At 39.7% G+C, this 26,806-nt stretch overlaps 5 protein-coding genes across 11 annotated transcripts; 2 read left to right on the top strand and 3 right to left on the bottom strand.

Moving 5' to 3' along the window:
- Window positions 1-1,856: 1,856 nt before the first annotated feature.
- On the bottom strand, window positions 1,857-4,306 carry LOC122835941 (dispanin subfamily A member 2b-like). Its single transcript, XM_044125444.1, has 3 exons — window positions 4,217-4,306; window positions 2,893-3,846; window positions 1,857-2,271 (listed from the first exon to the last, which is right to left on the bottom strand). Exons 2-3 carry the CDS (start codon window positions 3,124-3,126, stop codon window positions 2,008-2,010), a joined length of 498 nt encoding a protein of 165 aa, XP_043981379.1. The 5' UTR covers window positions 3,127-3,846; window positions 4,217-4,306; the 3' UTR covers window positions 1,857-2,007.
- Window positions 4,307-6,689: 2,383 nt separating this feature from the next.
- Window positions 6,690-8,097, top strand: LOC122835942 (dispanin subfamily A member 2b-like). Of its 3 annotated transcripts, none has more exons than XM_044125447.1 (3): window positions 6,690-7,061; window positions 7,683-7,836; window positions 7,867-8,097. In XM_044125447.1, exons 1-3 carry the CDS (start codon window positions 6,837-6,839, stop codon window positions 7,944-7,946), a joined length of 459 nt encoding a protein of 152 aa, XP_043981382.1. In that variant the 5' UTR covers window positions 6,690-6,836; the 3' UTR covers window positions 7,947-8,097. The 3 variants fall into 3 exon arrangements, with proteins under 3 accessions (XP_043981382.1, XP_043981381.1, XP_043981380.1); XM_044125446.1 differs by having other exon boundaries at window positions 7,683-7,869; window positions 7,900-8,097; XM_044125445.1 differs by having other exon boundaries at window positions 7,683-8,097.
- Window positions 8,098-12,750: 4,653 nt separating this feature from the next.
- LOC122835947 (interferon-induced transmembrane protein 1-like) lies at window positions 12,751-14,375 on the top strand. Its single transcript, XM_044125453.1, has 2 exons — window positions 12,751-13,561; window positions 14,093-14,375. Exons 1-2 carry the CDS (start codon window positions 13,379-13,381, stop codon window positions 14,240-14,242), a joined length of 333 nt encoding a protein of 110 aa, XP_043981388.1. The 5' UTR covers window positions 12,751-13,378; the 3' UTR covers window positions 14,243-14,375.
- A 132-nt stretch (window positions 14,376-14,507) lies between these two features.
- Window positions 14,508-17,916, bottom strand: LOC122835931 (pulmonary surfactant-associated protein D-like). 5 transcript variants are annotated; one of them, XM_044125427.1, is made up of 7 exons: window positions 17,820-17,869; window positions 17,340-17,491; window positions 17,113-17,184; window positions 16,904-16,957; window positions 16,691-16,759; window positions 16,354-16,419; window positions 14,508-16,082 (listed from the first exon to the last, which is right to left on the bottom strand). In XM_044125427.1, the coding sequence occupies exons 2-7, from the start codon at window positions 17,467-17,469 to the stop codon at window positions 15,700-15,702; spliced, it is 774 nt and encodes a 257-aa protein (XP_043981362.1). In that variant the 5' UTR covers window positions 17,470-17,491; window positions 17,820-17,869; the 3' UTR covers window positions 14,508-15,699. The 5 variants fall into 5 exon arrangements, with proteins under 5 accessions (XP_043981362.1, XP_043981360.1, XP_043981361.1 ...); XM_044125425.1 differs by having other exon boundaries at window positions 16,354-16,396; window positions 16,904-17,184; window positions 17,820-17,916; XM_044125426.1 differs by lacking the exon at window positions 17,820-17,869 and having other exon boundaries at window positions 17,340-17,809.
- Window positions 14,508-25,928, bottom strand: LOC122835933. The gene is made up of 7 exons (XM_044125431.1): window positions 25,851-25,928; window positions 25,369-25,529; window positions 24,933-25,213; window positions 24,720-24,788; window positions 24,383-24,425; window positions 23,712-24,110; window positions 14,508-15,683 (listed from the first exon to the last, which is right to left on the bottom strand). The coding sequence occupies exons 2-6, from the start codon at window positions 25,505-25,507 to the stop codon at window positions 23,728-23,730; spliced, it is 915 nt and encodes a 304-aa protein (XP_043981366.1). The 5' UTR covers window positions 25,508-25,529; window positions 25,851-25,928; the 3' UTR covers window positions 14,508-15,683; window positions 23,712-23,727.
- Between the last annotated feature and the right edge of the window lie 878 nt (window positions 25,929-26,806).

Here is a 26,806-nt window from a genome sequence, read left to right as displayed (position 1 = left end):
TCAGCTGAAATCACATCTGACTTTTAGCCACATTCAGCAGAGCAGGTCAGAAACGGTGACAGGAAATGTTCTCTGACTGAGAGGAAGTAGACGGCTCTTCCTTTAGACATTTACATTATATAGTTTTATATATTTATCAAGAAGAATTTCTGTCAAAGTTTGAGAAGAGAAACAAATAAAAAGACGTTGTTTCAATCAAGTATTTACTTTTTGAGTAGCATCTAGTTGAAAAAACCCCAACAAAAACAACTAAGCTTTGTTTGTTTATTAAGTAATTACAACATCCTCAGATTTATTACGTTAAATTAAGATTTTACAATGTACTTGCAAATTTAGTCTCCAATTTTAATTCTTATACATAAAAATGTTGTGTCACAAACTGAGAAAAAAACATGAATCTTTGTGAGAAGTGGAATTATTACATTTTATGTGGTGCAGAATTGAACAGTCGTGATAAAACAAGCAGACAAGATTCATTGTTCCCGTTGTGAAATTACACAGCACACCCATCAGGTTGCCAGGTTGGCTGCTCAGTCATCCTCATGTCTCCAGTTTTGTAGCTTATAGAGTCAGAAAACAGCCTGAAACTTTTTATCCAAACTTCTTTAAAGATCAACTTTGTAACCGGATTGAAAGTTTTACTGCTTTCTTTCAAAGACAGATTTCCTCTCTACCAGAAAGGCCAGATTTGGGGAGTGCTAGGCTCACAGTTGTCATGGCAACAGGTTCTCACGACTCTAAACTTCTCCACGGCGTTATTACGTCCCTGAGCTGTTAGTTCCGGTGGGCGGCCGTGTCTTATGAATGGAAATGGTTGTTCTGGGTTTTGCAGAAACAACCCAGACGCTGCATCAATCCTCCTGTCGATCTCTTGTTCTCTTCTTCCCTCATTCGTGAACAAGATCCAGAGATCCTTGAACTCCTCCACTTGGGTCAGGACACGCCCCCCGACCCGGAGACGGCACGCTACCCTTTTCCGGCTCAAAACCATGGCCTCGGATTTGGAGGCACTGATCCTCATCCTAACCGCTTCACACTCGACTGTGAACCGCTCCAGTGAGAGCTGCAGATCACAACCTGATGAAACCAATAGGACCACATCTTCCACACCACCAGGTGAAGTCCACTCTGAAGGCCTTACCTCGCCTCTATGAACCCCTTTGAACATTTCATGTTTTTTAAAGCAAAGAAAATATTTTTTAAAGTGGTTAAAAAGTTAGAATTGGAAGAAGATTAAAGAAATTAGTTACAGAGAAACAGGAAGTGCTGAAAATCTAAAGCCTAAAGTCGTCACCAGGGGGAACCTGGACAATATCAGCAATGAGACGAGAACAAGCCAGTATAATTGTGTCAATCTTTATTTTAGTAGAAAAACTGGAGTTAAATAGCAGGAAATGTTTTCTGCTGTTTTATTTGATTCGCTGATCTGAACTTGACATTTTAAGGACAAAACATCTTTAACAAAATATACAGCTGAGTAGTTTGACTGCAACTATGCTGAACTAAAGTCAACATTTATACTCTCAGTGTCCGTCATCAGGGCAATTTCACCATGGGAACAAGTGACCTTTATTGTGTGACCTTGTCTGATTGGAGCAGCTCGTTTTCTCATGATTGTTTGATCAATTCTGCGTCACATGATCTAAATGTCAGGATTCATTTGTCATAATTTTATCTTTCACAGTCAGATTTTTGTTTTTATTCTCCTCACTTTGTCAATTTGTGACCAAATATGTTTTTTGTTTAAAAATTAACCCAAGAGACTTTATATTCCTGTTTTACAGAGAACAGGATTGTTTTTATCATCATCATGATGCAAGCTTTTCATTTATCGCAGCTAAAACACACATTGCAGATTTTAAGCAGGTGAACTTTATTCAAATGAGATTCTTCTTTGTTTCCTCAGATCTCACTACTATTACAACTGTTACAGTTTAATTTGAAATAAAAACAGAGAATAAGACGAGTCATGGTGTTTGAAAACCCCTCATACCTCACAAAAGTTACTTAGTGACGATAGTTGTAATATCTATATCCGTTATATCCATTATTGTGATTTATATTTCTGTTATATTCATTATTGTAATTTATATTTCTGTTATATTCATTATTGTAATAGCTTGCTCCTTGTGCTATCATAGCAGTGGGCACAACGATGGCGAGAAAGACGAGCAGAGACATCAGGACGGTCGCTGTGATGTTGAGAGCGCGAGCGATGGAGGCGTGACGTCTGGCTCCTTCCTGATCTCCAACCAGCTTCCTGTCTCTGGCCTGAAAGCAGAAAAATATTCTTCTAATAAACGGTTCACATGGAGAACAAAGGGCTCTCCATTATTGTTATTTATTTATTTTATGACAAAAACACTCAGTCTTTCAAAGTAAAAATAGAAAGTTTAAAGGTTTTTCAGCCATTTTTGTTTTTCAGCCATTTTTAGCCTTTTGATTCACCAAATTGTGGGTCTTAATCTAGACTCAGAGTTTTAGAAGAAAGGCAATAGAAAGTATTTAACTACCTTGATATTTTGATTGTTTTTTCTTTCTTATTCTCTACATATGTAACGTGATATAACAGCACCAGGCACAATTTTTTCTTCCTTTCTCTGTTTCTGAAAACACAAAACTAATAAAACTGTTTAAAAGAAAAATAAATTCCTTGATGTTTGAGTTTTGTGAAGTCACATTGTGACTTACAGCTATTTGTCTTTATTCCTTAATTATCCAGATTATTCTAATTAGTCTCTAAATTTGTCCAAACTGCATCAGATCCGTTTACCAAAAGGGGAATCAGAAGCCAGTTCCAACAATCTTCATGGTTTCTGTCCTTTTTCCAAGACAAACAGAAAATGTTTACATTCAAAACAAATTCCTGAGAAACTGTTAGCATGAACTCACCCTGACAGAATAAACCACAGCCACGAATCCAAGGCAGCAAATATTTCCATAGATGAAGTTCCACAGCGACCAGACCAGATAATCTGCTGGAGGCTCAGTGGGGACGTTCACTACGATGTGCTGACCTCCTGTGGGACCCGCAGGCTGTCCACGGGACACTTGATGTCTGTCCTGCAGTGGGACGGTCTCAACAGGGTGAACTGTGTAAGTTACAGAGGTGGAACAAGGATCCATTGCTCTCAGCTCGGCTGCAGGTGGATCTGAAGAGGTTGTTCAGGAACTGGCACTCTATGAGGAGTTATTAATATTTGTGGTTTGAGAGTCATCACCTACCAACAGCGGTCCATTTTGAAAACCCACAGTAATTTCCTTTTAGCTGCTAAAATAAGTTGCCTGTCCACACGCAACGTATTTTAGTGTTCTGCAAATTTGAATATGTAGAATACTTCAAAAATTAATAATAATAAAAAATAAATTACATAGTTAAAAAAGGGAAAGAGGATGTACTTCTGAAAGTAAGACGGATAAAAAAACCCCCCAAAAAAACCAATTTCAGTCTGATAAGTATGGAGGATCAAATGAAAGCCATAGAAATGTGATAACTGAGTAGTTCTGGAGAAAACGCTGCATTTTATCCACTAAACAGGAATCAATCACCAACCAGTACATGTGTTTGAGTTATTAAAAAATACTCTCCTCACTGATGGCTTGAATGTAAAAGTGATTTTTGTTTGTAATGTGATTACAACACTGTAGCACACAAAACAGTTCTGATGGCAAAGTCATTTGGCAAATAAATGTTTTTGCTCTCTATCCCAGTCGACTGTCATTAGACGGCGGTTCATCTCAGACGGATGCTCTGTTGCTATGTAGTTTGAAATTAGCCTTGCAGAATGGTAAAAGAGCAGCAGACGGCAAAAGGCTCTGCAAACAGGTGAACGAGGCAAATGCCACCTGCAAAACACACAACCACAAAATACCACAAATGCAAAAACTGTGGAACAGCAACATATTTACATACAGGCAACTCTTCAAACTTCCAGATTCCTGAGTTTGCAGAAGTTTCACTTTTCCTTTTATTTCTTGTGATTGCAGCATTTGCAGTGTTTTCCTGTTGCAGTTCCTTCATTCCTGTGTGCGCGTGTGTGTGTGTGTGTGTGTGTGGGTGTGTGTGTGTGTGTGTGCGTGTGTGCGTGTGTTTTGGAGTTAGCATCATTCATGTGTTTGCAGTGTGTTTGCACCTGTCAGCTGCTGTTAAAAAAACAAACAAAAAGAACTAAAGTACGGCGGTGTGTTCAGTTTTACCCAAATTCAAACCACAAACCTTTCAGCTGAAATCACATCTGACTTTTAGCCACATTCAGCAGAGCAGGTCAGAAACAGTGACAGGAAATGTTCTCTGACTGAGAGGAAGTTGACGGTGTCAGGTTCCATGTTTTTCTGTGTATTTATTTCTAGTTTCCTGTGTGTCTGAGTCTCTGTGTTGTCCTGTCTATCCCCTTGATTAGTTCCCAGGTGTGTCTCGTCCCCTGATTACTTCATGTGTATTTAGTGTCACCTGTGTCTCCGTGTCTTTGTTGGGTCCTCGTCTCATTTTGGCTTCAGTTCTGCACGTGTCAGTTTGTCCATCCGTTTATCCTGTTTTGCTACCAGTGTTGAGCCTTTGGATTCCGCTCAGCTGTGCCGCCAGGAGTTTTGGACTTATTGTGTTTTTTGTCTGGATTAAATTCATTATTCTACATCTTTTCTGGGTCTGCCGCGTCTACCTCACCTCACACCACACCAACTCATGACAGACGGCTCTTCCTTTAGACATTTACATTATATAGTTTTATATATTTATCAAGAAGAATTTCTGTCAAAGTTTGAGAAGAGAAACAAATAAACTTAAGATTTTACAATGTACTTGCAAATTTCATTTACTAAGTTTAAGAAGTTGCATAATTTGCACAAAGTTCAGTTTTGCTTAATCTGCTTAACAAAATTAAATTCATTTACCTGGATTTTCTTTTTTATGTAAGAAAATGAGTAAGTACTTTAAACAAAGAAAACGTTGCCTTAATTAAAAAAAAAAAGAATAATAATTTCTTATATATATATATATATATTTACTTTATCAGTGTATAAATGTTACCTTTGTGTACAAATTGCACAATTTCTAAACCACTACGGTATTCTATCAAGATAACTAAATGAAAATTTAAATAAGTACCGGTAAGTTAAAGTCAGAAGTTTTCTCTGCAGCTGAAGCATTTCTGTGTTTCGGGGCGAGGCGGATTTTGTCCCGCTATTGCAAAGACGATTATAAAAATATACAGTTTTTTTAACCTCAACATCAGACCTACGTTTTTATTCACAAACCAATGTATAAAAAATATTCTTGCCCATAATTTGATAGTTAGAGGACACAGATCCGCCCCCCTCCTCCTCACCATGGACCCGCTGTGTGAACAACATGGAGGCTCTGAGAGTTTTATTAGACTGAGGGCAGCCAGACTAGTTTATTTTGATAACTTATATTTAGCGAAATATTATTGCTGAATGCTACAAACAGGTCTTCTGACATACAGATTAAAAATAAAAATAAAAAATAAAAAATTTCAAAAAGGGCAGTAGGGGCATCACGGATAAAAAGCCCTCAGATGTCCCGCTGCACAGATTTGTGACACTTTTCTTTATCTTACTGATTAAAATGGCGTTGAGTTGCACAACTTTACGGACTCGTTCATTCGTGGGTGTTTTCATGAAATCTCGCCTCAGCACCACGTGTTCAGCTGCGTTCAACAGAGGACCAGTGAATTGCTGCGTTCTCCATGTTTTCCTATGAAATTTAAACTCATTGTTTTTTCTAACAGGCCTGCAACGTTTTCACACTCTCCTGGAGGTCGTGAGTAACAAACTGACTGGGTTACATTTTGTTTAGAACTGGATATTGATATAAATGGACATTTCCTCCTCCCCCCGGTGCTCCACCTGAGTGTGGTTACACCCCCCCCCCCCCCCCCCCCCACACACACACAAGGAGATAATTTCCTCAATCTTCTTCCTATTCTAGCTTTTTAACCACATTAAAGAATATTTTATTTGCTCATAAAATAAAATCATAAAATAATCAAAGGGTTTCGTAGAGGCGAGTTAAGGCCTTCAGACTGGACTTTACATGGTTCTCTCTCAAAATAGATTTCTTCCTGCACACTCTACCAGAGAGGCCTGATTGGTTGGTGAAGGGCTAAACTCATAGTCGTCATGGCAACAGACTCTCTCACCTGAGCAGCGGATGTCTGCAGCTCCTCTAAAGTTTCAGTTGACCTGTTGACGTCGACCCTGATCCTTCACCGACCTTTTAGTTTAGAAAGATGTGAAGTTTTACTACGTTCTTCCACTTTGTTGGTCTTTCTGGAATATTTCCTGGTCTGAAACTAACTTCGCCTTCTGATTTTTGTTTTCATAAGTTGACCTTCATTCCCTTGTTTTATAAACGACTTTTGAAAATAATTCCTTAAATTATTCTGCAATATTAGGTTTGCAAAGGTTCACCCTCTATCCACTCTGAACGGTCATAAGCAAGTACAAGTGAACTGTGAAGGAAGCTGTATGTGGAGATGAAAGCCTTGTGGTTTTTGCACACTAATGCTTTTCTTCCCTGAAATTTCCACTGGTAAGTCACAACCATCAAAAAAATCATAACCGACTGAGTATTCAACAGGTTGCACAGATCGTCCTCCACCTGCAAGCGCTCTCTGCAAAGCAAGTACAAGTGAACTGTGAAGGAAGCTGTATGTGGAGGTGAAAGCCTTGTGGTTTTTGCACACCGACCATTTTGCAGTGGTGAAATTTCCAGTTAAGACCCAACCATCATAATAAACAAGCCCCTCTCCAGACAGAGTGCCAGTTCTGTACCAGATCGTTCAGATCGTCCTCCACCTGCAGCCGAGCTGAGAGCAATGGATCGTGGGTACTACTCTGAACCTCACCCTGTTGAGACCGTCCCACTGCAGGACAGACATCAAGTGTCCCGTGGACAGCCTGCGGGTCCCACAGGAGGTCAGCACATCGTAGTGAACGTCCCCACTGAGCCTCCAGCAGATTATCTGGTCTGGTCGCTGTGGAACTTCATCTACGGAAATATTTGCTGCCTTGGATTCGTGGCTGTGGTTTATTCTGTCAGGGTGAGTTCATGCTAACAGTTTCTCAGGAATTTGTTTTGAATGTAAACATTTTCTGTTTGTCTTTGAAAAAGGACAGAAACCATGAAGATTGTTGGAACTGGCTTCTGATTCCCCTTTTGGTAAACGGATCTGATGCAGTTTGGACAAATTTAGAGACTAATTAGAATAATCTGGATAATTAAGGAATAAAGACAAATAGCTGTAAGTCACAATGTGACTTCACAAAACTCAAACATCAAGGAATTTATTTTTCTTTTAAACAGTTTTATTAGTTTTGTGTTTTCAGAAACAGAGAAAGAAATAGAAAATTGTGCCTGGTGCTGTTATATCATGTTACATATGTAGAGAATAAGAAAGAAAAAACAAACAAAATATCAAGGTAGTTAAATACTTTCTATTGCCTTTCTTCTAAAACTCTGAGTCTAGATTAAGACCCACAATTTGGTGAATCAAAAGGCTAAAAATGGCTGAAAAACAAAAATGGCTGAAAAACCTTTAAACTTTCTATTTTTACTTTGAAAGACTGAGTGTTTTTGTCATAAAATAAATAAATAACAATAATGGAGAGCCCTTTGTTCTCCATGTGAACCGTTTATTAGAAGAATATTTTTCTGCTTTCAGGCCAGAGACAGGAAGCTGGTTGGAGATCAGGAAGGAGCCAGACGTCACGCCTCCACCGCTCGCGCTCTCAACATCACAGCGACCGTCCTGATGTCTCTACTCGTCTTTCTCGCCATCGTTGTGCCCATTGCTATAGTGGTACAGATGGCAAGCTATTACAATAATGAATATAACAGAAATATAAATTACAATAATGAATATAACAGAAATATAAATCACAATAATGGATATAACAGATTCAGATATTACAACTATCGTCACTAAGTAACTTTTGTGAGGCATGAGGGGTTTTCAAACACCATGACTCGTCTTATTCTCTGTTTTTATTTCAAATTAAACTGTAACAGTTGTAATAGTAGTGAGATCTGAGGAAACAAAGAAGAATCTCATTTGAATAAAGTTCACCTGCTTAAAATCTGCAATGTGTGTTTTAGCTGCGATGAATGAAAAGCTTGCATCATGATGATGATAAAAACAATCCTGTTCTCTGTAAAACAGGAATATAAAGTCTCTTGTGTCAATTTTTAAACCAAAAACATATTTGGTCACAAATTGACAAAATGAGGAGAATAAAAACAAAAATCTGACTGTGAAAGATAAAATTATGACAAATGAATCCTGACATTTAGATCATGTGACGCAGAATTGATCAAACAATCATGAGAAAACGAGCTGCTCCAATCAGACAAGGTCACACAATAAAGGTCACTTGTTCCCATGGTGAAATTGCCCTGATGACGGACACTGAGAGTATAAATGTTGACTTTAGTTCAGTTGTTTTCATGAGTCTATCTTCACTCCTAAGTTTATTCAATTAATTTTTTAAGGATTGTTTTGGCTCTAGAGGCCTTTATTTGAAAGTGTTAAGAAAGGAAAGTAGATAAAGAAGACATGCAGCAAGGGTCAACAGGCCTGGAATCGAACCTGTGACGGCCACATCGAGGACTAAGGTCTCCTTATCTGGGTTGTGTTTAACCCCTGCGTCAGCACAACACCCCTAGTCAATAACTTTTGAAAAGAACTGCTTAAATTATTATGCAAATTTAGACTTAGAAAGATTGAAAGTTAATATTTCCTCATACGCAAACACAACCAACTTATTAAGAAGAAGGAGGGAAGAAGCTGTACGTCGTACAAAGCATCTGGAAATCACAGGATTTCAACTACCAACTGTTGTTGAGTGGTGAAAGTTCCCCTGTTAAGCCAGGACATCATAAAAAACAAAACCCTCTCCAGGTAGCGAGTTTGTTCTTTAACAGATTGTTCAGATCCCCGAGAGCCATGGATCATGTTGATGAAGAGTCCCCTGAAGACCCTGGGGGTCCCACAGCAGTTCAGGACACCGTACTGAACGTCCCCACTGAGCCTCCAACAGATTATCTGGTCTGGTCGCTGTGCAGCTTCATCTATGGAAACTTCTGCTGTCTTGGATTGGCGGCTCTCATTTATTCTGCCAAGGTGAGTTCATGCTAATAGATTCTCAGTAATTTGTCTTAAATTAAGCATCTCTGAAAAGGTCAGAAATCACAGAGAGCTTTCAAATTGGCTTCTGAATCTCCTTCTGGGTAAAAGGGTTGCTGTGCAGCTTGGACAAATCTGTGAAAATCTAGAGAACAATTTGTGTGATATGGATTATAAAGGATTACAGACAAATAACTTTAAATCATAGTTTGATAGGTTCATTTCACAAAACTCCAATATCAAAGTAGTTCAGTGGTATGGATGGCCTTTCTACTGAACCTGGTTAAACGAAACTTTGAGTCTAGATTAAGTCCTCAAAACTGGGTGGATCAAAGGAATAAAATGGCTAAAAATGTATTTTAACTTTCCATTTTTCACTTCTAAAGAGTCGTTCTCTCCGTTGTTGTGATCGCTGCGAAAAAACACCACAGATGACACTAAACCTTTGTAAGCTATGAGGGCTTTTCAAACACCACGACTCTCTTGCTTTTCTGCTTTTACTCTGGTGCCAAAATCAAAAGGAACAGAAGCACTAGAAGGACGATCTGAGGCTATCAGGAACTGCACTTGCATAAAGTTCGCTTGCTCAGAATCCGCAGTGTGTGTCTTAACTCAGATGAATGGAAAGCTGGCATCGTGTTGACAATAAAAACACATTAGAGATGTACTTTTTTGTGTGTGCGGAGCGTCTCCTGTGTAACCGTTAAACAATTATGTATATTTGGTGACAAACTGACACGGTGGGGTAATAAAGACAGAAATATTTGTAACCAAAAAGTGAAAGCTGGGATTATTATGATGAACAAATCGCTACATTTATGTCATGTGATGCAGAATTGAACTGTGTTGAGAAAACTAAGTTTACCAGTCAGGTCAAGGTCATACAAGGGTCAGCTGTTCCCATGGTGACATTTCACTGTAATGGACACAGAGTATAAATGTTGACTTCAGTGTAGTCAGACTAATCAATATGTGAACTATTTTTAACAAACATCTTTTTTTTTTTTCAAGTTAACACTTAGTGGAGTTTAATAAGTCTGAAATAGCCAAAACAAGCACAACTTAAATTATGTCTGAGATACTTTTTCTGTGCAAAAATGGAACAAGGACACAACGTGCTTTATTTAAACATGACTAGACTGAGTCTGCTACTCCTTGTGCTCTGTGCTAGCATTCAACTATGTGCAAGATAAACATTTTGATTTTGAAACCTAAGAATGCGAAATTGCACCTTTTAGGTGAAGTTTCTATATTGTCCGAGCCGCCAATGTTTCAGAAGATCATTGTTGAGATAAACCAGGTGAAGTAGGTCAAAATGATCTTATGGTTTAATGATCATGGAGAGTGTCTTCAGTGACAGACTGCTCCCTCTGAGGTGCACAAAAGAGCATTACAGTAGATCCTTCCTCCAGGCTGCGGCGAAACTTTATAACCATCTCTGTTCCCAACAAACTCAAAGAGTTTTTAAATCCCTGTTATCATTTGCAGCTGTTTTTATTTTTTGTAATGAAGTAGTTTGTGGTTTTTTACGCACAAATATACAAGGACATATATTTTGTTTTTTTACATGACCATTCATAGTTGTACTTTTCTTTTAAACACAGTAAGCTATTTTACTCTACAGTCACTTATTCTTGTTGTTCTTGTGTATATATATATATATATATATATATATATATATATTTCTAAATATATTTCTTAATGCCAACAGTGCCGGTTTCCATTTGTTTTTTGTTGCTATTCAGTTTAAAAAAACAAATGGGAAGAAAATCTTATTAAATGTTATCCTTCGGGATGACATTATTTTATATTTATATTAAATCTAGAAAAGGAGCAATCAAGCTGTTGAGGTATGATCTAAACCAGCTGCCAGCAACTACTGTGAAACCAAAAGGAAATGGATTTTAAATAACATGAAGTTGAAGCTTCAAGCATAAACCTTTTGAAAACAAAGCTGCAATTGACATTTAGGCTAAAACGTCACATCTTCTGAAAAGACGTTCTGATCACAAATGGATGAATTATAAATTACGGGAAACAGATACACATCCTGCATAATTTATTTCTCTTTTTCTTGTGTCAGTTTTGCGGTAATTCTTCTGCAAAACTCTGCACTGTGGGATAACTGAATTACATGAGTGCCACGTCCTGTTTACCACAACCTTTGCAACTGAAACTTTATTGGCCATTTCTTAAACTCGGAGAAAACAGAGGAAACGTGAGTCACATCCTGTTTGTGTCACTGAAGCTACACAAAACTATACAAAAAAAAAAAAATTGACAGAGATGAAGAAGGAAATCTAAAGAGATTGTATATGAGTTGCTTTTTTGTTCTTGGTTATTGTTGAGCAGATAAAAGTGAAAATAGGAAATAGTTGAGGTTGGCACTGCACGTTGAATAAAAATAATAATAGAAAACATTTAAATTCTGTGACAATCTCACTACTTTCAACATTTTTGGCTACCATGACAAAAAGTCTGGACACCATCGCTTTAGAGCACATGTGTCAAACTAGAGGCCTGGGAGCCAAATCTGGCCCGCCGCAGCTTTTCATGTGGCGCTCCAGGCTCCAAATTACGTCAGTAAGTCCCTCCAGTTTGTCACAGATCCGTAAAATCAGAAAATCCCCACATTTTTCTGATCTTACTGCAAATTTTCTCAAAATTGGCCAAAAACTCGACTTGACTGGATGTCAAGTTATAGTCCGTGACCAGTGATGTCAGTCGGGCCACTTTTTCAGTAGCAAGTAATCTAATGCTTTGTTATTTCAAATCTAGTGATCAGATTAAAGTTACAAATCACTGTGCGCTACTATTCTATTTTGTAATTTAATTTTATTTCCTCCATACACGTTTCGAGTGAGCGCCGTTTCTATGCGACAGTTCTCAGCAGAGACAGAAACGTAAACAATGGAGGAAGGAAGGAGATGCGCATTTTGTTGCTGGAAAACAGGAACTATTTTGAGTTTCTGTCGCCAAGTCCAATTATTGTAAGCAGCATTGGCCTTGCAAATTTAATGAGTCGCGGGTTGTGGTTTTGGACTTGTTTTTGAACGTGAAGTTGCTTATTTGGGCTTGGAAATAAGCAGAGACACAAAGCAAGCCCCAAATGTCATCCAGTTAGTTTTAGTCAGCCTCTCCCTGTCCTTCATTTCCCAGATGATCCGTCCCGCTGTGCCTTTGTTAATGTCAAGTTAATATATTTGCTGTGATTGACGTCGAGCTTCGCGTTGCGCTCCAGAAAACTGCAAACATCGAGACCAATATGAACAGCGCAATAAACGTGAAAACAGACACAAGTGAACGAGTCCGTAAAGTTGTGCAACTAAACGCCATTATAATTGTTAATATTAAGATAAGTGTCACAAATCTGTGCAGCGGGAGATACGAGTTGTGGAGTGGCAGGAAGAGCGCTGTGTGCTGCACTCTGACAGTAAAAGCAGGGCCGTAACCCAGAATCTGGACTCTGGGGCAGGGATGGGCGGGATTCTGAAATCTTATTTAGAGTTTTTCACATAATAGTGGAACACACGAAAAGATGCAAAAATGAAAGTTTTATTTTTATATTTGGTATTAAACAATTAAACTATTAAACAATCTCTCCTATTATGGAGTGATGAACAGGAATAAAACATGTGAGTTAAATTACAGAAAGGTGCATGACATTTGTCACAATTGTCAGAAACGGAGGAGAAGAATCGAGGCAAGCGAGTTTTGGAGAGATGAACCCCAAAGAGAACTTTAAACGGTATGAGTGAAAGTTCAGCAGCCTGGAAGGAAAACCGGGAAACTAAAACTTTGGCACGGTGTCTAATTTGAAAGTACCGGAATAGGTGAGAAGAAGGGACATAAAATTCTTGTGAAAGGTCTGTGAAGCAGAGAAAGATACCTTCTTTGTAAAAATCATTAAAACATGTCAGACCTTTATTAACAATTAGTGAGGATAGGGAACAGGATCATCCCTCTAACTTGCATGGACTAGGTTATTTCCCATTAAAAGCAGAATATTTTAATATTTAAAGCCTGCCTTGTGATTTGTGAAATCTTGTTTGAGTTGAATTGACGCTTTCACAAGGCACTTTGGCAACCAGACTCACATTGTTTTGCACTTCCTCTGTTGTTCAGTGGTAACCTCTTCAAGAGTGAAAACCACGAGCACCATAAAAAGCTCTTCCACTCCAGGTAATCTATCAGTTCTTCAGATCTCCCTACCACCTGCAGCTCAGCAGAGAGCCATGCATGCTGGTTACGCCAACGAAGCGTCCCCTGGACAGCCTGGGGCTCCCACAGGAGTTCAGCACATCGTTGTGAACGTCCCCATTGAGCGCACAAACGATTATCTGGTCTGGTCGCTCTGCACCTTCGTCTACGCAAATTTTTGCTGTCTTGGATTGGGGGCTCTCATCTGTTCTGTCAGGGTGAGTTTATGAAAGAATTTCCTTAACATGTGTCTTTAATATAGCCAGCTTCTGTTTGTGATTGTAAAAAGAAAAAGGGGGAAAAGGAAAGGAACACACCACTCATGAGCTGACAGGTTATTAGGGTGAAACTTAAGGTTGTAACCATTAAACAACCTCAAATAACTGGTGAGACCTTTGTTTCACAAAACTGAAACAATATGTTTCAATGACATTTCTGTCAAAGATTAATATCCAGATTAATTCCAGATTAATATCCCGAAACTGGAAGGACCATGTATCTGCAAAGGCTTTAAAAGAAGAAACATTTAAACTTCCTGTTTTTTTACTTTGAAAGAGTGTGTCACAGTGTTAAAAAAGATAAGAACTCAAGTTGTGGTGCAACAAATCAAAGATAAAAGTCCTTTATCTTTGATCAGTAAGCCTGATGAAACTTTGCCATTTGAACAAAAACAGTTCCTATGGAGAATAACCCAGTGTTCTCCGTATGAAACAGTTTTAAAATAGTTTTACACTTTTTGCTGCTTTCAGGCCAGAGACCGCAAGGCGCTTGGGGATCAGAACGGAGCCCAACGTCACGCCTCCTCTGCTCGCATTTTCAACATTGTGGCCTTGACTCTGACGTCTTTAACGCTCTTTACTTACTTTGTGGTGCTCATTGCTGAGGCTGCACGAAGATGAAGTTACGGATCCTACAATCTCGATTAACCAGCTTTCATATTGTATGAAGATGATTTGATCTGCACCATGTCTTGGTTGTTGTTCTGCTTTTGCTCTGGTCAAAATAAAACAGTTAAAGTCTGCTTATGTCAAATCTTGTTGTGGAAAATATTATGCTTGCATAACACCCACTGCTTGTATGTCATTAACATGCCACTGAAACCAGCTCACCACATGACTGACAACAGCCTTGAGTGAGAAGAAATCATGTTCTGTAAACAACAAGTGAATAAATAACAGTGTTTAAAGCAGCAGTAACCAATCTGAGCTTGAAGGAGGTTTTTTTTTTTCTGAAAAGCAGATTTGGCCACGACAGTTTCTGAAACTTGGTAAGTAAAGTTTAAAGCATTAAGAAACAGGAATCTTATATTGCTTCAAAAGTAGTAGAAAATATGTTCTTCACAAAGCACTAAAATATGTTGCTTTCTGACAACAGAATTGAATCAAAAACTTTGAGGTGACAGTCACAGGTTTCATGAGAATCCAAGCCAGCTTTACATCAAAAGCAATGAATGAAGTAAAAAGTAAAATAAACGGATAGAAGGTGGCATAGATCAGATGGTAACTATTAAAAAGCTCATCAACAGATGCTTATGGCTAAATCAATTTGCAGAAGATCATGTTGAGAATATAAATTAGAAAATATAATGAAGACATCAGAACATGGCGGCGTAGGATCATCAGGCATCAACTCGGATCACTCATTACAAGTTTGGTGTTGCTTGACAATTGTGAGTGAAAGTTATAGTGTTTTGTTTGGCCAGTACACCAAGTTCGCTGCTTGGCCACGCCCCCTAAACAAGCTCTAAAATTCACAATTTTGATAACTTTTACTCCCCCCCCAATCTCATAACTATATACTGTCCAAAAAATAAAGCCAATACCTCAAAATCCCAAGCAGGAGTTTATTAAAGTTCGAGGTGTATAGATGTGAAAATGACCAAAATATGTCCTTTTAACCAAAATTGCCGCCTCCCTGTACATTTTAGGTGTTACCTCCAAGAGACTTTTTTTCTTGATTTTGGGGGAGGGATCTATCTACGCACAGAATTGCAGGTCTTTGCGACCTACGGTTTGTCCTATCTCACATTAAAAATTTCATGTGGGGCACTATTTCAGGTGAAGTTTGGTGAGTATTTAAATATGTTAAAGCCTCCTAAAGGCTGCATATAATGGCAGGAAAATAATACAAAATTTTGTGATTACAGCAGGTCTCGGCTGCTCAAGCTTAATAAAAGCTACTCACAACAAATAATACAAGTCTCATTGAATACGTCACATAGAGTAAGCATTATTGCAAACCAAGATTATGCCAAACGTTACCTCTTGTTGCCATAAGAATCAAGAAATAAAATGAGCATAGTTAATGACATTATGATATCTAGATTACTCAGGAAGCTGCCTGGTGGATGATCTTTCTACAGCTGACAGATGATGTCAGCGTCCAGAGAACAGTCTGGTGTCACTCTCCAGGTGCCGTCCTCAGTTGCCATGCTGCAGCCGCTGTCCTGAATGCCTTGATCCGGCTGACTTTCTCCCCATTTGGTAAAGGTCAGAGGTCGATTTTTCATGTCGGACTGGAAGTTCCCTTCTGCTTTTCTCATGTTGATGTTGATCCAGGCTCTTTTCTCATCTTGACCCATCAGCTGAAGCAGCATGTGGTTCTCCTCCTCACTCTGGGGCAGAGCCAGCTCCAAGCCTCGTTGCTGGCAGAAATCTGCAGCCTTCTGGAAAGATCCTCTCTCCTTGTTGGACACAAAGTATTTCTGACCCACCTTCCTCACGAAGTCAAAGGTTATAGCTGGAAAAACATGCAGAATTTTGGAAGAGGTTATTTATTTATTTATTTTTTGTTTGGATGATGTGAAATAATTGTGTTGCTGTCCTCTGACTCACTGCTTCTGATTCTCTATTAACTTTACTGCATAGATATTTAGATGTTCATCATACATGGACAGAAAATGTATAAAAATTTAACTGAGACATGAAGGAAAACATTAGATCCTCAGTAACTCTAATAAATATTTTGCTGGTCTAATTATTGGCTGATCATAATTGAATAGAAAACCCACCAAGGTCCAGCTTAGCGGTGATCTTCATCAGTCTTTCAACATCCCGTGTGAAAGAATTAAAGAGCTCTGGATAAAAAAGAACAAATTTGGTTACCAAAGATCATTTGGCTGCAGTTCAGAAATATTTTCCTGTGGTTGTCTCTCCTGTATAGTAATATGTTTTTTCTCTAATAACTTGCATTGCATAATAATGAAAATTGATAGTTTTTGATTTTAAATTGGTGAATTGTTCTGTTAAAACATGAGAAACATTTAAATGTTCTACTGCTTTGTTGAAGTGAATGTAAAGTTGCCATAACTTTGTATATTCAAGTCAGTTTCAGGAAACAGTCATCACCTCGTCCACACATGGTGACGGGTCCAGATGGTCCAGATGGTCCAGGTGGTCCAACCATTCCAGGTGGCCCTGAATAACAAAAGAAATGAAGAAATCTTCATTGGTCATAAAAAATGGCTACAATATTTTTCATTACTTTTCTCATTCTATAGATATTTTGTTCTATTTTTAGCTCTTCAGAATTTTTTTTGTCTTTGCTTTGTGAGCTGATACCCCTTGGTCCAGTCGAACCAGGATCTCCTTTTTGTCCCGGAATTCCAGGAAACCCTGAATCCAAAAAGAGATAAGGAAATCTTCATTGGCAGTAAAAAAGTTATAGAATATGGCTAGAGTATTTTTTATTGCTCTTCTCTTTCTCCAGATTTTTTTTGCTCTATTCTTTAGCTCTTTAGAAAAACTCTCTTTGCTTTGTGGGCTGATACCCGGTGCTCCATCACGTCCTTCTACTCCTGGTGGTCCAGGAAATCCAGGACGTCCTGTTTCTCCCTTAAGTCCTGAATCCAAAAAGAGATGAATCAATCTTCACTGGTCATGATAAAAGTGAAGAATTTGACAACAATATTTTTCATGGCTCTTCTCTTTCTACTGATTTTTTTGTTCTATTTTTAGCTCTTGAGAAAAAACTTTTTTTTTCTTTGTGAGCTTTTACCTATTGGTCCAGGTGCTCCAGGTGGTCCAGGAAATCCTCTGTCACCTTTCTCACCAGGGGGACCCGGCTGCTGACTGAGGCTCATGGGGACAATTAGACAGAAAACACAGAAGAGAAAACAAAACCTCATCTTCTCAGTGAAGTGTTGGATACTGTAAAAAAGGAGTTTAATTTGATACTTAGTTTGATAAATAATTTTCTCAGCAGAAAAGATGCTGTCTTTCATCAGTTCAAACACACATTTACACATGTAATCCTGTTAAAACTGAACTTTCCAGTCAGTTACATTGTGTCACGTCTTTCCAAGATGAACATCAGAAATGTTGAAAAGTACTGTTGAAGTCTCCAGTAAAGGAGATTTTGAATCTCCTTTTTTTCTTTTAAGAAAATTAACAAAGATCAAGTGTTCTAGTTTTAAACGTGCAAGGCTAATTTAAAAAAGAAACTGATCGATGATAAAAAAGGAACCAAAAAACTCACCGTCAGAATGTGATCGTCCAGAACGTGCTGCTGCTTTGCCGTTCAAAAACCTTCTGGTGTGAAAGAAGATTGAGAAACATGAGACCCAGCCCAGAATGATGAACAGCATACAAGACAAGCAGAGAGTTCCTGTGGTCTGACAAAATGTCATTCTACTGCAAAGCCGCAGCACATTCTGGATGATCACAGTTTCACAGTGAGTTCTTGTTAGTTTTCTATCATTGTACAGTTTTTGGTTGACATCGTTCATGCAGGACTTCCTGAACCACCTGGAATCCCAGGCCACAGCTCATCAAGAAGACACATTTTAGTCAGAGAAGAAAAACTATAATAATATGGAGGAGGATGAGAGAAATAAAAAAACCTGTAGCCAGACCCTTCCCTTAAATCAACCTGCCCAATAAAGATTTCTTCATGTTTTTTGTTCCGAGTTCCCTGGACCACCTGGACCCGTCATCATGTGTGGTCGAAGTGGTGGATATTTCCTGAAACTAATAAAATACTGATCTGTCAATGCCACCAATTCGCCCAACCTGTTTGTTTATTCAAGGAGGAATCAGAGCAAAGCTACATCAGGAAAATCATGCAGGGTGAATATGCAGAGAGCCGAAGCCACAATGAAGAAAGTTTTTTGCTGTTAGCTGACAGTAGTTCTAATCACAACCTCTATGATTGTCAGATCTAAAGTATGTCCAGGTAAATTGAAGGAAAAGCAAAGTGAAAATGAGGGTAAAATATCCACTTAACCTCCATACATTTCACCAGAAAGCCAGAAATACACAATGTAAATGCATTGATTGAGGTCATCAGCATATGTGATGATATCAAGAAAAGAAAGGGAAGTTTACTTGTACAGCTGAGCTACAGGAAGCCAGTGTAAGGACTTTAGGACTGGAGGGATGTGCTCTGTCTTCCTAGTTTCAGTGAAGACTCAAACAGCAGTGTTCTGGATCAGCTGGAAGAATAAAGGTAAATACATGGATGAGTTGCTCTAGATGTGGCTGGGGCTTTAGTCTTTTTATCCTGAAAATGTTCTACAGGTTATATAAAGTTGACTTTGTAATTGTCTTTATGTGTCTCTGACACCAAACTATGGCACCTGCGTCGATTTGTTCTGTGCATCTGCTTAGAGTCTGATTTGGGTTCATAGACACCTGGTGACCTTGTAAAGAGGAGTGGCCTGTCAGCCGCATGTAGATATTAAATTAGTAAAACACAAAGATGAAACCCTGGAGTACCCCACGTATGACTTCTGTCTTCTGTTACCTATTGGCAAGAAGCATCCCAGTTCCTTAGGTAAGACTTAAACCAGTCAAGCTCTGTGGTAGAGAGTTTTACACAGATCTCCAGTCACTTGAATAATAAGTCATGGTCGACAGAGTCGTGTTGATGCAGTTTTTGGTGTCATGTCCTGATTTCATCTGACAAATCAATAATCAAGAAACATTTGTCGTCCTTATTTTTTGACACAAAGTTCAGAATACCCAAATTAGATAGCTTCTAGCATAATAGAATTAAGAAACTCTTGATTCCAGAGTTTGGTCATGCAGACTCTATTTCAATCTGTAGAGACTCAAACAGAGAAAAGGGAAACCATAAGAAAAGTTTAATAACAGTATGATTTAAATCTTTGGCGCTCGGGCCCCGGCTAAGGACATTGATCATCGCAAACTTTGCGATGGGCTTGGATGAGCATTCCGTATGCTGAGAGGAACGTCATCCCCCCAAAATGAGGACGAGGCCGGAGAATCGGAGACGGAAAGCGCTAAGGGAGTGGAGGTGCACTTGCTTAGCTTGCGAAGTTAGGACTGAAGGAGATTATGTGACAGTGATGGGCTCATTCTAATTGCTGCTAGGAACGGCATCCCCCAAAATAAGGCTGAGGCCAGGCCGAGGCTGGAGGACAGGTGATGTGGACGTAAAGAGGAGAGGAGTCGCTCTGACTTAGCTAGTGAGGCTAGAATCGGACAGAAGGAGGAGGCTTGACAGTGACAGGAGGGAAGAGTGGGAAAGGGAGGCAAAGATCGGCGGGGACGCAACGGGCCAAGGGAAGGTGGGATGCGCAGAGTGCATGGCAGAGGGTGCACAAAACTCAGGGCACGGGGAGCAGACAGCGCAGGTCTTGGGGGATGCAGACAGCGCAGGTCTTGGGGGATGCAGACAGCGCAGGTCTTGGGGGATGCAGACAGGGCATGGGGATCACAAAACGCAGGGCGTAGGATAGGGATGCTGAAGTATTAGATCGGCGAGGGATGCTGTGGGATGAGAAAATAAGGGGCTACTGATTAGAGTAGCCCCTCTAATCAAATAGGAAGATAGGATGCCAAAAATGGGACCAACATAGTATGCTGCGAAGCAGGGATGAGGAACAACTAGATAAAAGCCAGCGGAGAGGGGCGAGGTGGTGAAATGCTCTGATACAGGGTATATGGCGGCCAAAATAAGGGCTGGCAAGGGATGTGGAGGGAAGAGGAGGACAAGGCAGCTGGTTAAAAGGCCAGCTGGAGACAGGGCAGGGCGTGATCAGAAGGGATAAACGTGGCAAGGGTTACAGGATTCAGGCTAATAATTACGAGCAGGAGATGCTGTGGGATCGGGATTAAAGTACAACTGGTTTAAAGGCCAGCTAAGAGCTCTGGATGATCTGGGCATGAGGTGGTGAGCTGCCAAAGAAGGGCTAGCGGGAGCCGAAAAGTAGTAAAGCAGTGAAAGGGAGAGAAGAGTTAAGCATTATTAGGTTAAATAAGATGGAGAAAGGAAATTAGAGAGGAGAGGTACGGGCTACTTCTTCTGAAACAAGATGCTGGCGTAGGGATTAGACTTACGATGATTGGTTTGAAATGCGGGTGTCAAATTAAATACTCCTGTGAAAATAAGGACGTGGAGTGGGTGAAAAGTGAGGACATGGCGTAGGGCAGGAGCACCAGCTTCTATAAAGTAGACCAACCACAACCAGTGAATTGAGCAGTGCTCATGAGGCACTGAAGGAGCTTGAACACAGGCTAAACGTGATCTAAAAAGTTAAATGATGTCATATAGATTATAGTATCGAAGTTGCGAGAATGCAGGGCCTTGGAGAAATGGATGAGCGTAAAGAGAAAACTAAGACTGGAAATGAGGATGAGAAACTAAGGAACTATAGGGAATAAAATTACGGTGCAAGATGTGGAGAAATGGATGATTTGTCTAGAAGCTGGAATGGACTGAACAAAGGCTGGGAGAGACAGCTTACCAGCTTGGTTGTTAGAATGACCAGATCTTTATTAAGCAGAGGTGATAAAATTGATTAATGGCAATCTGGCACTTGTTGAAACGTGCCATGCAAACTAACTTGGCTTGAATCTGGCGATGATGTTGGAGGTTCAGTTCCTCCAGACAGGGCCGTGGCTTCAGTACAGCTTGGGAGTACTGGTAGTTTGGCTGACGACCTGTAAGGATGGCTTGTAGGTGCTTTATAGCAATTGGCTCAGAAGTGGGATTGGAACAAATGCGCTTGAGCATGAAACCTGGGAAGTTAACGGATAGGCAGCATAAATCTAGAAGTGACAGGATGGCCTGGGAAATAATGGCGTGCGAATTTGGACAAACTTGGATGAGAGATTAAGCCTAGAAGTGCCAGATGGGACATGAGCTTGAAATATCAGAATATGGGACAGTTCGCTGTTGGCGACGAACAGCCCTGGATACAGCAAGTTACCAGGGGTCATAGACTTGCTCAGGGGGAAAAAATGAATCTATGAAGCTGAATGGTGGAAGGGCGAGCGATCGCAAAGATAGGATCTGGTGAGATAGGTGACTGAGATCTGAGGCGTGCGGCTGAACGGATTGAGCTCTGCTGGAAAGCGCACGACGCCATGGATGTCGGTCCTTATCAGCTGGGGCTTGGACGGTGATTGGACGTGACGAGTCTTGGACCGGCGTTGATCAAACAACGGTGATGAGCTGGAAGTTCCGGCTGGATGATGCAGGTGGGGCTAAAAGAGTCTTCCAGATTGAATTTGCGCCTAGGCTTCATTTTGTCTGCATGACAAAATAGGTCATGAGACAGAGCAACCATTTGTCCGAAGACAAAAGAGTAATGAAGCCTTCAAAGTGAACACTTTTAAGGTGCCATTGTCTATTCAGCGAGGTTAGCTGTGGCTCAACAAAATAATTTACCAATTTGTGAGTGAGGTTATTAATGTTAGTCTGTAAAAAGCAGTCCGTGGATCCATAGTAAATGTACTTTGAGTGGTCAGAATTAGAAGAAAGGGTTTAGAGTAAGTCTTATCACTGTCAGGATCCTGGGTTGTGAGGTTGTTTTGTAGTTTCATTTCATTCCTGTTTAATTATTATTTTGTGTCACGTTCTTATTTAGTTTAGATCTTCCTTGTCCTTGTTTTCCTTTAGTTCAGTTCTTCTTATTGTTTTTACTTATGTTTATTTCTTACAGTTATTTTTTGTTGCTCAAGTTTTATTAAATTTCCTTACTCCAGCTACTCTATAGTATTAAATTTATCTCCTGTTCCCCTGTGTAGTTTCCCTTGCCCCCTGTGCCACTTCCTCTCCTCTCCTCAGCCTGCATCCTGCTCCATTCACTCACACCTGCAGTCAGGTAGCTCATCAAACCAGGTCATTTGTTCAGCAAGTAACCTCCCCAGTACTTAAGCCTCTCATCTTCCTCTCTTCCTCCCAGAGGAAAAAAATGAGGAATTTGACTATATCATTTGTCATTTACTCAGGTTTGTTTTTTCTAAGTTTAAGGTTACATCTCAAACATAATTGGACTCTGTGACAGTATGACTTCTTCAAAGTACTTGTGCTTGGGTAATCTATTCTAAAATAAAATTGTTTGAAAGGACAGAAATTAGACCATTTTATCTGTCAGTCAAATCTTTATTTATGATAAAGAATTAAACTTAACAGTGTACACTGTATGTTTCACACAAATATTTCCCATTGAGTTCCACTAATGACTATTAATATACTATTAAAAAAACCATTACGGCATTTGTTGGGATGCTTATCCAGGTTTGCACTCACACATACTCATAAGCATTTTTGACACAAATAGCATGTTTCATTTCTAGACAAGGAGCTTTGTGAAGAATGAAAATTGAGCTTGCATGCTTCATTTTTACACAAAGGCCTTTGTATAAATCGAAACTTAAGCTGAAGCCATGATATCAAGTGACTTTTGAGCAAGCATTCCTTAGCTGACGTAGTTTATCAGACGACCAGTAGGCATGTCTTAGATATAAGGAATGGATCGTCCGTTTTTGATCAGATGCTGTTTAATCCCGGTGTATTCATGTCACAGTAAATTATCTTGTAAGGGGGCGTGCTCCGGTGGCATAGAGGGCAGCGTGCCGCACGCCTGGAGGCCCTCAGTCCTTGACGCGGCCGTCGCAGGTTCGATTCCCGGACCCGACGACATTTGCCGCATGTCCTCCCCACTCTACTTCCCCCTTTCCTGTCAGCCTACTGTGGTAAAAGGGACACTAGAGCCCACAAGAAGGACCCCCTGGTGGGGAAAAAAATAATTAGCTTGTAAGGGTAAGCGTCTCTCTTTTTAGCGCTAAAGGAATAAAACAACGGAAAGTCTAATTGCTTTGTGTTTGGCTGACTTCTTGTTTGTGTGCTCACATGCTTTTGACCCGTTCCGGGGATTTTAAATCACAACACATTCAACAATTTCATGAAGTATGAACACCTAAATATGTCAGTCATATATAAAGGATCTGTGAAATGCTTATTAGACTGAGTGTGAATAAACTCCATACGGACTAACAGAGCAAGACTGAGAGATGACAGCAATCTGAATGCACTAATCTGGATTAAGTTGTAAAAACACTGAAGCACCGCTCTACAAAGGTTAGCAAAAGTCATATATGAGATTACTCAGGAAGCTGCCTGGTGGATGATCTTTCTACAGCTGACAGATGATGTCAGCGTCCAGAGAACAGTCTGGTGTCACTCTCCAGGTGCCGTCCTCAGTTGCCATGCTGCAGCCGATGTCCTGAATTCTTTGATCCGGCTGTCTTTCTCCCCATTTGGTAAAGGTCAGAGGTCGATTTTTCATGTCGGACTGGAAGTTCCCTTCTGCTTTTCTCATGTTGATGTTGATCCAGGCTCTTTTCTCATCTTGACCCATCAGCTGAAGCAGCATGTGGTTCTCCTCCTCACTCTGGGGCAGAGCCAGCTCCAAGCCTCGTTGCTGGCAGAAATCTGCAGCCTTCTGGAAAGATCCTCTCTCCTTGTTGGACACAAAGTATTTCTGACCCGCCTTCCTCACAAAGTCAAAGGTTAAAGCTGGAAAATCATGAAGAAATTTTGGAAGAGGTTATTTATTTATTTATTTTTTGTTTGGATGACGTGAAATAATCGTGTTGCTGTCCTCTGACTCACTGCTTCTGATTCTCTATTAACTTTACTGCATAGATATTTAGATGTTCATCATACATGGACAGAAAATGTATAAAAATTTAACTGAGACATGAAGGAAAACATTAGATCCTCAGTAACTCTAATAAATGTCTTTCTGGTCTAATTATTGGCTGATCATAATTGAATAGAAAACCCACCAAGGTCCAGCTTAGCGGTGATCTTCATCAGTCTTTCAACATCCCGTGTGAAAGAATTAAAGAGCTCTGGATAAAAAAGAACAAATTTGGTTACCAAAGATCATTTGGCTGTAGTTCAGAAATATTTTCCTGTGGTTGTCTGTCCTGTATAGTAATATGTTTTTTCTCTAATTACTTGCATTGCATAATAATGAAAATTGATAGTCTTTGATTTTAAATTGGTGAATTGTTCTGTTAAAATATGAAAAACATTTATATGTTCTACTGCTTTGTTGAAGTCAATGTAAAGTTGCCATAACTTTGTTTATTCAAGTCAGTTTCAGGAAACAGTCATCACCTCGTCCACACATGGTGACGGGTCCAGATGGTCCAGATGGTCCAGGTGGTCCAACCATTCCAGGTGGCCCTGAATAACAAAAGAAATGAAGAAATCTTCATTGGTCATAAAAAATGGCTACAATATTTTTCATTGTTTTTCTCATTCTATAGATATTTTGTTCTATTTTTAGTGCTTCAGAAATTTTTTTTTCTTTGCTTTGTGAGCTGATACCCCTTGGTCCAGTCGAACCAGGATCTCCTTTTTGTCCCGGAATTCCAGGACTCCCTGAATCCAAAAAGAGATAAGGAAATCTTCATTGGCAGTAAAAAAGTTATAGAATATGGCTAGAGTATTTTTTATTGCTCTTCTCTTTCTCCAGATTTTTTTTGCTCTATTCTTTAGCTCTTTAGAAAAACTCTCTTTGCTTTGTGGGCTGATACCCGGTGCTCCATCACGTCCTTCTACTCCTGGTGGTCCAGGAAATCCAGGACGTCCTGTTTCTCCCTTAAGTCCTGAATCCAAAAAGAGATGAATCAATCTTCACTGGTCATGATAAAAGTGAAGAATTTGACAACAATATTTTTCATGGCTCTTTTCATTCTAATGATTTTTTTGTTCTATTTTTAGCTCTTGAGAAAAACCTTTTTTTTTCTTTGTGAGCTTTTACCTATTGCTCCAGGTGTTCCAGGTACTCCAGGTGGTCCAGGAAATCCTCTGTCACCTTTCTCACCAGGGGGACCCGGCTGCTGACTGAGGCTCATGGGGACAATTAGACAGAAAACACAGAAGAGAAAACAAAACCTCATCTTCTCAGTGAAGTGTTGGATACTGTAAAAAAGGAGTTAAATTTGATACTTAGTTTGCTAGATAATTTTCTCAGCAGAAAAGATGCTGTCTTTCATCAGTTCAAACACACATTTACACATGTAATCCTGTTAAAACTGAACTTTCCAGTCAGTTACATTGTGTCACGTCTTTCCAAGATGAACATCAGAAATGTTGAAAAGTACTGTTGAAGTCTCCAGTAAAGGAGATTTTGAATCTCCCTTATTTCTTTTAAGAAAATTAACAAAGATCAAGTGTTCTAGTTTGCAAAGCTAATTTAAAAAGGAAACTGATCGATGATAAAAAAGGAATCAAAAAACTCACCGTCAGAATGTGATCGTCCAGAACGTGCTGCTGCTTTGCCGTTCAAAAACCTTCTGGTGTGAAAGAAGATTGAGAAACATGAGACCCAGCCCAGAATGATGAACAACATACAAGACAAGCAGAGAGTTCCTGTGGTCTGACAAAATGTCATTCTACTGCAAAGCCGCAGCACATTCTGGATGATCACAGTTTCACAGTGAGTTCTTGTTAGTTTTCTATCATTGTACAGTTTTTGGTTGACATCATTCATGCAGGACTTTCTGGACCACCTGGAATCCCAGGCCACAGCTCATCAAGAAGACACATTTTAGTCAGAGAAGAAAAACAATAATATGGAGGAGGATGAGAGAAATAAAAAAAACCTGTAGCCAGACTCTTCCCTTAAATCAACCTGCCCAATAAAGATTTCTTCATGTTTTTTGTTCCGAGTTCCCTGGACCACCTGGACCCGTCATCATGTGTGGTCAAGGTGGTGGATATTTCCTGAAACTAATAAAATACTGATCTGTCAATGCCACCAATTCGCCCAACCTGTTTGTTTATTCAAGGAGGAAACAGAGCAAAGCTACATCAGGAAAATCCTGCAGGGTGAATATGCAGAGAGCCGAAGCCACAATGAAGAAAGTTTTTTGCTGTTAGCTGACAGTAGTTCTAATCACAACCTCTATGATTGTCAGATCTAAAGTATATCCAGGTAAATTGAAGGAAAAGCAAAGTGAAAATGAGGGTAAAATATCCACTTAACCTCCATACATTTCACCAGAAAGCCAGAAATACACAATGTAAATGCATTGATTGAGGTCATCAGCATATGTGATGATATCAAGAAAAGAAAGGGAAGTTTACTTGTACAGCTGAGCTACAGGAAGCCAGTGTAAGGACTTTAGGACTGGAGGGATGTGCTCTGTCTTCCTAGTTTCAGTGAAGACTCAAACAGCAGTGTTCTGGATCAGCTG

This window comes from Gambusia affinis, linkage group LG08 (assembly GCF_019740435.1).
Source record: "Gambusia affinis linkage group LG08, SWU_Gaff_1.0, whole genome shotgun sequence".
NCBI lineage: Eukaryota > Metazoa > Chordata > Actinopteri > Cyprinodontiformes > Poeciliidae > Gambusia > Gambusia affinis.
This window is presented reverse-complemented; position numbering and strand designations above follow the sequence as displayed.